The sequence below is a fragment of the Euphorbia lathyris genome, chromosome 1, assembly GCF_963576675.1.
Source record: "Euphorbia lathyris chromosome 1, ddEupLath1.1, whole genome shotgun sequence".
NCBI classification, from domain to species: Eukaryota; Viridiplantae; Streptophyta; class Magnoliopsida; order Malpighiales; family Euphorbiaceae; genus Euphorbia; species Euphorbia lathyris.
The window spans coordinates 125091751-125103764 of NC_088910.1; the positions used below are offsets into that span (position 1 = coordinate 125091751).

At 31.7% G+C, this 12014-nt stretch overlaps 2 protein-coding genes across 2 annotated transcripts; one reads left to right on the forward strand and one right to left on the reverse strand.

Moving 5' to 3' along the window:
* Nucleotides 1-8726: 8726 nt before the first annotated feature.
* LOC136214824 (brassinosteroid-responsive RING protein 1-like) lies at nucleotides 8727-9937 on the forward strand. The gene has a single exon (XM_066002898.1). The coding sequence runs from the start codon at nucleotides 9229-9231 to the stop codon at nucleotides 9742-9744; it is 516 nt and encodes a 171-aa protein (XP_065858970.1). The 5' UTR covers nucleotides 8727-9228; the 3' UTR covers nucleotides 9745-9937.
* A 408-nt stretch (nucleotides 9938-10345) lies between these two features.
* LOC136214840 (histone H4) lies at nucleotides 10346-10847 on the reverse strand. Its single transcript, XM_066002899.1, has one exon. The coding sequence runs from the start codon at nucleotides 10795-10797 to the stop codon at nucleotides 10486-10488; it is 312 nt and encodes a 103-aa protein (XP_065858971.1). The 5' UTR covers nucleotides 10798-10847; the 3' UTR covers nucleotides 10346-10485.
* Nucleotides 10848-12014: the final 1167 nt, after the last annotated feature.

The window sequence follows — 12014 nt, forward strand, 5'->3', positions numbered from 1 at the left end:
TTCAGTTCAGTATTATTCCAGTTCAGTAATATTTTAGTTTAGTAATGTTTCAGTTCAGTTATGTTTCAGTTCAATGATGTTTCAATTGAGTAATATTTCAGTTCAATGATGTTTCAATTGAGTGGTGTTTCACTTTAGTAATGTTCCAGTTCACTGATATTTCAGTTGAGTAATGTTTCAGTTCAATAATGTTTCAGTTCAGTGATGTTTCATTTTAGTAATATTTTAGTTTAGTGATGTTTCAGTTTAGCAATATTTTATTCCAGTGATGTTTCAATTCAGTAATGTTTCAGTTTAGTAATCTTTCAGTTCAATAATGTTTCAGTTTAGTGATTTCCAGTTGATTAATATTTCAGTTCAGTGATTATTCGATTTAGTAATGTTTCAGTTTAGTGATGTTTCAGTTCAGTGATACTTGAGTTTAATAATGTTTCAGTTCAGTAATGTTTCAGTTTAGTAATGTTTCATTTTAATAATGTTTCAGTTCAGTGATTTTTTCGGTTTAGTGATGTTTCAGTTCAGTGATTTTTCAGTTCAGTAATGTTTTAGTTCAGTGATGTTTCAGTTTAGTGGTGTTTCAGTTCAATAATGTTTCAGTTCAGTAATATTTCAGTTTAGTAATGTTTCAGCTTAGTGATAATTCAGTTCAGTGATGTTTCAGTTCAGTGATGTTTCAGTTTAGTAATGTTTCGGTTTAGTAATATTTTGGTTTAGTAATGTTTCAGTTCAGTTATATTTCAGTACATTGATGTTTCAGTTCAGTTATATTTCAATTCAGTTATCCATATTTCAGTGCAATAATGTTTCATTTTAGCAATATTTCAGTTTTGTGATGTTTGAGTTTAGTGATGTTTCATTTTAGTAATATTTCAATTTAGTGATGTTTCAGTTTAGTAATATTTTAGTCTAGTGATTTTTCAATTCAATAATGTTTCAGTTTAGTAATCTTTTAGTTCAGTAATGTTTTAATTTAGTAATTTTCAGTTCATTAATGTTTCAGTTCAGTGATTATTCGGTTCAGTAATGTTTCAGTTTAGTGAATTTTCAGTTTAGTGAAGTTTCGGTTCAGTGATAATTGAGTTTAGTAATGTTTCAGTTTAATAAAGTTTCAGCTCAGTGATTTTTCAGTTTACTGTTTTTTCGGTTTAGTGATATTTCAGTTCAGTAATGTTTTAGTTCAGTAATGTTTCAGTTCATTGATGTTTCAGTTTAGTGATGTTTCCGTTTAGTAATGTTTCAGCTTAGTGATAATCCAGTTCAGTGATGTTTCAGTTCAGTGATGTTTCATTTTAGTGATGTTTCAGTTCAGTAATATTTCAATTTAGTAATGTTTCAGTTCAATAATATTTCAATTCAGAGATATTTTACTTCAGTAATATTTCAGCTCAGTAATGTTTCAGTTTTGTAATGTTTCAGTTTAGTAATGTTTTAGTTTAGTAATGTTTCGGTTTAGTAATGTTTCGATTTAGTAATGTTTCAGTTCAGTTATATTTCAGTACATTGATGTTTCAGTTCAGTTATGTTTCAATTCATTGATGTTTCGGTTCAGTGATGTTTCAATGTAGGAATGCTTCAATTCAGTACTGTTTCAGTTCGGTGATGTTTCAGTTCAGTAATGTTTCAGTTTAGTAATGTTTCAGCTTAGTGATAATTCAGCTCAGTGATGTTTCAGTTCAATGATGTTTCATTTCAGTGATGTTTCAGTTCAGTAATATTTCAGTTTACTAATATTTCAGTTTAATAATATTTCAATTCAGTGATATTTTAGTTCAGTAATATTTCATTTTAGTAATATTTTATCTCAGTAAACTGTAACATTACCGAACTGAAACATCAATAAACTGAAACATTACTAAACCGCAATATTACTAAACTGAAACATTACTAAACTGAAACATTACTGAACTGAAAAATCACTAAACTGAAACATCACTGAGCTGAAACCTCACTCAACTGAAACATTACTAAACGTGAAAATTAGTGAACTAAAACATCACTGAATTGAAATATTACTATACTGAAATGTTAGAAAACTGAAAATCACTCAACCTAAACATCACTGAACTGAAATATTAATAAACTGAAACATCATTGAACTAAAACATCACTGAATTGAAACATCACTAAACTGAAACATTAATAAACTGAAACATTATTAAACTAAAATATTACTAAACTGAAACATCATTGAATTGAAACATTACTGAACTGAAACATCACTGAACTAAAACATCACTGAACTGAAACATCAATAAACTGAAATATCACTGGACTGAAACATCCCTAAACTGAAACATTACTAAACGAAACATTACTAAACTTAAACATTACTGAACTGAAACATTACTGAAATGAAACATACTAAACTTAAACATTACTGAATTGAAAAATCACTAAATTGAAACATCACTGAGCTGAAACATTACTGAACTGAAAATCACTAAACTTAAACATTATTGAACAAAAACATTACTAAACTGAAATGTTAGAAAACTGAAAATCACTCAACCTAAACATCACTGAACTGAAATATTACTAAACTGAAACATCATTGAACTGAAATATCACTGAATTGAAACATCACTAAACTAAAACATTACTAAACTAAAACATTATTAAACTAAAACATTACTAAACTGAAACATCATTGAACTGAAACATTACTGAACTGAAACATCACTGAACTAAAACATCACTGAACTGAAACATCAATGAACTGAAATATCACTGGACTGAAACATCCCTAAACCGAAACATTACTAAACGAAACATTACTAAACTTAAACATTACTGAACTGAAACATTACTGAAATGAAACATACTAAACTTAAACATTACTGAATTGAAAAATCACTAAACTAAAACATCACTGAGCTGAAACATTATTAAACTGAAAATCACTAAACTTAAACATTATTGAACAAAAATATTACTAAACTGAAAAATTACTGAATTGAAACATCACTAAGCTGAAACACCAATAAATTGAAATATCATTAAACTGAAACATCACTGAACTGAAATATTACTAAACCAAGATATTACTAATCGAAATATTACTAAACTGAAACCTTATTGAACTGAAACATCATTGAACTGGAACATTACTAAAGTATGATCGAGTCTGTTCATGAGTTTTCGAGTCGAGATTCGTCATGCTCAAGCTTGGCTCATTTATAATTTGAGTCGAACATGGTCGAGCTTTTATCGAGCCGAACACCGAGCCGCTTATAAGTGACTCAACTCATTTACAACCTTAGTTACCAAATAATAGTTCAGGGGCAAAGACTAACATTTTAAATAGGTGAGGTGAGTACTGTATCATAACTTGACATAACGTAACGTAATGTAATGTAACATAATGTGACATAACGTAACTTAATGTAATGTAACCGTAACCTTACAATCCCTAACGTAACGTAACCTAATATAACATAATGTAATAAATATAAGCTCAATTTATAAATCTTCAGCTTTTTATATTTCTTTAAGCTTTCCATTATTTATAAACAATCATTGAGCTTACAATCCCTAACGTAATGTAAAGTAACGTAACATAATAAACATAAGATCAATTTATAAGTACTTACGATTGGAAGCTCAGTTTATAAATCCTTAGGATTGTAAGCTCAATTTGTAAATCCTTAAGGTTTTCTTATTTTTTTAAGCTTTCTTTTATTTATAAACAATCATTAAGCTTACAATTCCCAACGTAACATAACTTAGATTAACATAACATAATGTAACACAACTTAGAATAACTTAACGTAATATAACTTAGAATAATATAACGTAACATAAAGTAACGTAACATAATGTAACGTAATAATTATAATCTCAATTTATAAACAGTCATTGAGCTTACAATCGCTAACATGACGTAAGTTAACGCAACATAACAGAACGTAATAATTATAAGCTCAATTTATAAATCTTTAGGATTGTAAGCTCAATCTATAAATCCTCGCAATTGTAAGCTCAATTTAAAATTCTTAGCTTTTTTTTTATTTCTTTAAGTTTTTTTTATTTATAAACAATCATTGAGCGTACGATCCCCAATTGAATATACGTAACGTAACGTAACGTAACGTAATGTAACGTAACGTAACGTAACGTAACGTAACGTAACGCAACGCAACATAATGTAACGTAGCATAAACAATCATTGAGGTTACAATCTCAATTAGTTCTCATATTATTATTATTATTATTTCCGAGATTACATATAGAATGGGGATTAAATTAAAGTATGGATTTTAGTGATGCATTTATCTATAAAGAGTCATTGAGCTTACAATTTCTAATATAATGTACGTAATAAATATAAGCTTAATTCATAAATCCTTAGAATTGTAAGCTCGATTTATAAATTCTTAGGATTGGAAGCTCAATTTGTAAATTCTTAAGTTTTTTATTTCTTTTAAGTTTCATTTATTAAGTTTACAATCTCTAGAATCCATATATTTTAATGCAACATTAATGACGGGTAATTAGCACGAGTGGTCATAAAAGTTTGGACAATATCCCCAAAAGGTCATAAAAGTTTAATTTGTCTCAATAAAATCACTTAAGTTTGTTTTTGTTCCAATAAAGTCATTTTAGATGTTTTTTAATCATCTTTTCACCGAAATTACTCATGTGGCATCTCAACATCACGTTAGTGCCACCTAACATATTAAAAAAATATAACTACATATTTTAATTGATAATCTATATGCAACGTAGGTTAATTTATGATTAAAATTTTAATTGATAATTCTTATTTACTTGAGATAATTTATGATTAATTTTTTTTTATTATGTCATATGGTGTTGAAACATATGATTAGATGCCACGTGAGCAATTTTGGTGAAAAAATGATCGAAAAACGTCTTAAGTGACTTTATTGGGATAAAAATAAACTTAAGTGATTTTATTGAGACAAATTAAACTTTTGTGACCTTTTGAAAGACATTGTCCAAACTTTTATGACCACCAATACTAATTACCCCATTAATGACAATAATAAATATGTAATATCATCCATTATGGACCTAATTGCAATATCACAAACATTATCATCAAATTTCACAAAATGTAAAGATTACAATATCATAAAAATTGTCAAATTTGGTCCATTCATCACATCACTAAGAAATCATAATCATATTAATACTCTGTACAATTCTCTAATCCAAATCCTTCATTTGTTATTATTATTTTTTATAGACCTTCATTTATTACGAACAGCTATGTTTAAAGCTTTATTTTAGTAGTCCATATTTTCCGTCTTTCTTCTCTATTTTACCCTCTCATATCTTTTTATCATCTCTCTTCCTTTTTTAATGGATCACATTCATCAATACTGAACCACATGCGAAAGTCTGTTCTTTCCCCTTTTCTTTTATCATCTAAACACAGATTTCACAACCATCAACATCTTTAATTTTGGGTAATTTTAATTTGAAACGCACAGAAAATATGTTCCTCCCTCTTTCCTACTGTCCAAACACACAACCATCAGCATCTTCAATTTTGGGAAATTTTAATTCGAACCAGTTCAACAAAATATCAATTGGATTCTAATGACAATCATTGTAGTCCTATTTAGTAGTCTGATTCATAGCATAGTACAAAAGAATCTGAGAATTGATTCTGGTTACTTATTTTAACATGTGTCGTTCTTCATTCATCTTTCTCCATTGAGAATTGGAGGTGGTGGAAGAGAAATCCATGAATTTCAGCCACAGGGAACTACCTTTGCCGGCCTTTTCCACTTCGTTTGAGCAAGAAGAAGTTGCTGCGGATATGGAACCACCACGGGAAGAAATTCTAGTCCCGATTCCATTTCCACCGTCCACCGCCAATTTTTTGGGGTATAAGAAAAAAAGTTCCTCGATCCAGCGATATTAGCCTTTCCTCTTTGTTTAAACCTGTCAACCCCAAAAGGATTTGAAATTCTGTCACTGATCCTTTCACTACCGCAAAACTATCCTGCAAAACTATGATTCCACTTTTCTTAGTTGAACCAGAAACCGTTCCGTCGACACTGACGATTATGAGATCCCGATCGCCGACACTTGTCTTCTGGTCTCCACTGCGGCTCGTCCAGACTGTTTACTTTTTAACCACAAAATCCCGATCCATTTGTTCCTGAGTTTTAAAAAAATGGTGTGCCATTTTCGTGATTACTAGGAAGAGGAAGCAAGGAGAAGAACAAATAGCTATCCAAAAAAAAAAGAGAAGAACAAATAAAGAAAAAGGTGAGAAATGAATAGAGAAATGTCTTGAGAGAGAAGAAGAGTTTTATAAAAAAACGTGATAATTAATAAGAAAGAGATTGTAATTTTGATTTTATTACGTAGAGAGAAATATATTTTTTTTTTTTGGTAACCTGATAATCTATTGGTAATCTGTTATAGGAGGTCACTTATTCAAAGCATAATAGTCTTCATGGATGGAGAATCACCGTTGAAAACTCCTCCATATATATATATATATATATATAATGGAGAACTTAGATTGAGAGAAATATAATGATAGTATAAAAGCCTTGGTGTGTATTACAAATGAGGAGATGAGTTTATTTATAGTAATACACTTGCAAAATTAATGGTTCCAATTGCATATATCTTTAACCATTACATGGGCATATATCTTTAACAATCACACGTGCATAATTAATACATGTTTAGTTGTTGGTTGAGATCTATTTAATGTGATGGATATCTGAACTCAATCACTTGTTGTTGTTACTTTTCAGTTTTCTGTTGAAGTCTTTCCTCTCGGTACTCAAATTGGATTTAATGTGACAGCATAACATTAAATATTTAAGTACTAGTATTTATTTTTAAGTCAACAACATTTAAATTTTGTATATTTTTTATGGATGATTTTGTTTAACTGTTTTCACATGTTTTTTTAGATACCAGTAGGTTGAAGTAATATTTATTTAATATGTTATATGATATTTTTTTTCTAGAAATTGCGCACAATGCAATTACAATTAAAGAAGAAAGAAAAATCTACACGCCCGGATGTGATTCGAACCCATGACCTTCCTAATCATATGTTATATGATATAATTTATGAAAAAAATAAACAAAAAGTAGAGTTGGAATTACGAGTTAAACTCTCGAGAAGGCTTTTTTTTATGATAAGAACAAGGTTAAAAAAACTCAGGGAACAAAAAAGAGATGAGAAACTAATGCAAACGAGCACATCGCTTCATGGTAACTCCACTGGCATCTACTAATAAAGTATCATGAATGACTGTAGGAGGCACATCACACTCGTAATGACCCAAATGAAGAGTTTTCATGAAATTTATCATTCAATCAGTCGCTCTGTTTCCTCCCGCAAGATGTGAGTAAAACGGACATCATAATCCTGATCCCGAAGAGAATAGACTGTAAAAGAAGTCATGCATAGGAGTGCAACTCCTCCAAATCCCACGCCATTTGTTGGACCATTACCTTTGAATCCAACTCAAAAATCACATCCAATCTCCGGCTCCAAGCGAGCTTCATCCCAAAGTAAAGGGTCTAAAGTTCTCCCAGAAAAATCGTACAACATCTGAGATTAACCACACAATCTAAAAGGCTTTTTTGATAGAATTATTATTAAAATTATTTTCAACTTCATTATTTTTGTAATGGTTGGAAAATAATGATTATTTTTAAAAAAAATATTACTATGACGGTAAATCTACTGTAATAATACAAAAAAATAAAAATAGAGTTACTTATCTCTTGTACATTACACGAATCCACCATTCCACCAGCATAATGAGTTGTTTATAATCATAAAATTAAAAATAATTCTTCCAATAAAATAATTCTTCAACCATTATTATGTTAGAAACAATCCTTTTAAAATACCCTTTTTAAACCTAGAATTAGACACGGGAAAGGGGACTAATTTATTTATATTTTTATTGTAGGTATAATAAAATATTAATTCTCTTTGTTTATTTTAATATTGTTTAAGATTTTTTATTAAATAAATGAAATATTAATTTGACTATTAAAATAAGTAATTAGCTCGGAATAGTTTTCTTCTAAAATTTTATTTTTTTTTTTTTGACAACAAACAAAAAATTCTTTTTTTTTTTTTTTTTTTGTAGAAAAGGAAAAGAAAAACGAACAACAACAAACTACCCAGGAATTAGCCTAAGGAAGCTAATCCCAATCTTATCTTCTAAAAGAAGAGGAGAGATGAAATTAGGAGAAACAGGAAGGCTAGTAACGCCTAACGTCCCTTCGGGGGTGTTTGGTTGCTCCTTTTCAGGCTCCTTTTGCCTTTTCACTTCAAAAGGGAGAGTTTTAGGTGTTTGGTTAGTGATCTTCTGTTTGCCTTTTACAACTGAAAAGCAGCATTAGGTGTTTGGTTAGTGATCTCTTGTTTGCATTTTACACCCGAAAAGCAGCCTTTTACAAAAGCAGAGAATCTCTGATTTTTGAAAAAGCAGTTTTCCAACAGCAAACAGCAAACCGTAACAGCAAACAGCAAACCGTAACAGTAAACAGCAACCAGCAACAGCAAACAGTAGGTAAAACAAACGGGTCATTCATATTATTTACACTAACATTAAACTTCTTTCATACCATATATAAGAACAAATTTAAGGGAAAAAAATTACTAAAAATATATCATTAATACAAAGAGTTATATAAAAATGAGATAAAAAGAACCAACGAAGTCTTCTTCTTTTAGATTAATAAAAATAAAATAAAAAGCACTCGTACAAAAAAAAAAAAAGGACAAAACTTCACCTGCAAAATTAAATTTAGATGTCTTTGCTTTTAAGGATAGTGTCCCACAAATAATGGTGTTTGCTACCCCAATGACAAAACTGCTTGTTATATCTATGGTCATGAAACAAAGCTTTATTTTTATGACTTCAGAATTCTCAGACTAGATTGTGAACTGTAATGATAAGATTTGTTTTAGATTAGTAGTAAAGATTATTTCTTTCCCCATATTTAGGAGATGGAAAAATAGTTTACTAACCTTTCTCATCTTGATGATGGATAATCTTCCACCTAAATTAGAATTTGATTGGATAAACAATCAATTTTGACAAGTCATAATCTCACCGGCTTACAGCATTGGTAATCTGCTTTTTAAAAGGCAGTGAACTTCATCGACGGCAATTTGTAAAATAGCTTGTCTTTTACATCAACTCCATCGCCGTGCTTTTCCATTTATAAACAAGCTTCACATCACATCATCTCCATTTTCTTAAAATGGGGCTTCCTTCTGTTCTCATGAAGATATCAACATTCTTTGCCATCAATTTCCTTCAGAAACTCGTGTTCTTCTTCATGATTGTGTTTATAGCTGCTCTGACTCGTCTGGGTCTGCTCAAGCAGCCGGAACAAGATTCTACCGGCGAGGATGAAACCACCAATTATGTTCTTCTAATTGACAGGCGATGCCCAATCCCAGTTCCTGTCTCTGTCGATTTTCTCATAGCCCTTATCAAGAAGAAACTTGTGGTGAAGAAATTCAGCAGCAGAATTGGGGGAAATGGTGCAGATGAAGAGTGCATTTGCCCTGTATGCTTAGATTCCTTCAAAAACACAGATGAAATCAGAGATCTCTGCAATTGTGATCATATATTTCATAAAGAATGCCTAGATACTTGGCTGGATCAAGGATGTATTACCTGTCCATTATGCAGATCCATGCTGTTTCCTGATAACTTATTGATTGCAGAGAGGAAAACTCTATTAGCTGCTGCTGATGCAATAAATACTTGAATTCCGTCTACCTACTTGTGTCTATCTTCATTCAATCAAGTAATCAATAGGGACGAAATGTCAAGTCTGATTAGAGTTTCTAGTGACTACATTAGTATAATTAATGTAGGAAGATGCAAATTATGCTAACAACAGTGATTGTAACAGTGAAACAGCTACAAGCCTAATCAGAAATTAAGATCTCAATTCTTTTCTTTTTGTCCACAATATAATGAAGATTGCAACAATCTCACACAAATTTCACATGGACAAGTAATAAATACACACCAAAAAGGAAGAAAAAATCAACCACGTTCGAAATCAATGTGCAATTCAAACGAAATTTAGGGAGAAATTACAGAACTGGAATACAATAATATCAATGTGCAATTCAAGGAGAAATTACAGAACTGGAATCAAAATATTTCAATGTGCAGGTCAAACAAAAATTAGGGAGAAATGACAACTAGAATAAAATAAGATCAGAAATATATGAACAGGGAGAGTTACTCAACAATGGAGATTGTATTTGAACGATTAACAATATCGGAAAAGGACAAATCAATCATGAAAATATAACTAACCCTAGCTTCAGTATCCGAATATTCCATCCAAACAGAGATTAAATGGCAGATCAGAATCAAATTGAAATCACACGGACTGGTTTTCTAACATTAGATCTGAATTACATGAAGATAGAGAATCGCTAAACTAGTTGAGATTATCATACTAACTAATAAAACCTAATAACAGAGAAGAAAATTAACCACCGAAGCCGTAGAGAGTGCGTCCCTGTCTCTTGAGAGCGTAGACAACATCCATGGCAGTAACCGTCTTTCTACGAGCATGCTCAGTGTAGGTGACAGCATCGCGGATCACATTCTCTAGAAAGATCTTGAGAACGCCTCTGGTCTCTTCGTAAATTAGACCGCTAATACGCTTCACACCTCCTCTGCGAGCCAATCTTCGAATGGCAGGCTTGGTTATACCTTGAATGTTATCTCTCAAAACCTTCCTGTGCCTCTTTGCTCCTCCCTTTCCCAATCCTTTTCCTCCCTTCCCTCTTCCTGACATTTTGTTTTTTCTTGCTTTCGCTGTTTGGTGCTGTTTGGATCGAGACTCTGTGATTGTTGGGTTTTAATAGAAGATGAATTCTTCAAAAAAAAATCCCAAATTTAGAGCGCGAAAAAGGTTCCGCTTAGTGCTACTTTTGTGGCCATCGGATAAAATTCCATCGACGGTTTAAAGGTTCGATCCGCGTGAATATGATATACCCCATCTGCACCGTTCACTTAAATTCATCTATCTATTAATGGATTGCCACGCTGGAGTCCGACCATTTCAAACATTACGTTGTCGTTTTGTCAATAGCAAAATTCGCCCCCATCACGTATACATAAGCCAAATTTTAACTAAACAAGAGAATATCTGGCAGCTCATATATTTGAATTACTGGTGGGATCTTGACGGAAAAATTTAGAGTAGTAAATATAGTGTTTTAAGAGCAGGCGATGATATTTGGAAAGGGGGCTTTCTCTCCGTGTGGAGTGTGTATGTCTTCTCTTTTGAGATGTTAAACCTAATTGCCCAAACCAGTTCCAAATTGTAATTTCGATCGCTCCGTTAGTTGTAGACATCGATATTAAAGATTAGCTGCTCTTCTGATCTTGTGGCATCTGTAATCTCCTTCAACTTTCTTGAATCGCCGCTTTTCCTGGCCCGGCTTATCAAATCCTCGGCGATTCGTTCCCGGTGAGTGGTCGGTTGATTCTTTGGATGATCGACTACTTTGCAATAATCGTCGATTGTCTTTCTTGAATATTGGTTCAGGATTCAGTGTTTTAGTATTGTACTGTATCTTGATATTTGATTCTATATCGTTACTTTTCTTTGGATCTTTACATCAAGGGTTTATTGGTTCGGTGGTTTCTTTGGTTCGGCTGTATCTGCCTTGTCTCTCTTTCTTTAATATGGAAAAGAATAAAGGTCTTGCTGAGGAGTATGCTCTGCTTTGTCTTAACAATGAGGAAGATGGTTTAGAGATCAGTGAGGAGGCACTACAGACCCAAGAACAACATAAAGTTTTCTTCATTGTAGGGCAATTTCTAACTATCAAAGCGACACATTTTGAGGCCATGAAGACTACTTTAGCGGCTATTTGGCAACCGGTTAAGGGGGTAACTATCTCTGAAACAGATATGGAAGGAAGGTATCTCTTTCAATTCTTTCATGAACTTGATATGCTCCGTGCTCTTAACGATGGTCCGTGGACTTTTAATCAGAATCTTCTG

Excerpts from the sequence above, each read along its gene's own strand:
- LOC136214824 (XM_066002898.1), top strand. The coding sequence starts at position 9,229 with ATGGGGCTTCCTTCTGTTCTCATGAAGATATCAACATTCTTTGCCATC.
- LOC136214840 (XM_066002899.1), bottom strand. The coding sequence starts at position 10,797 with ATGTCAGGAAGAGGGAAGGGAGGAAAAGGATTGGGAAAGGGAGGAGCA.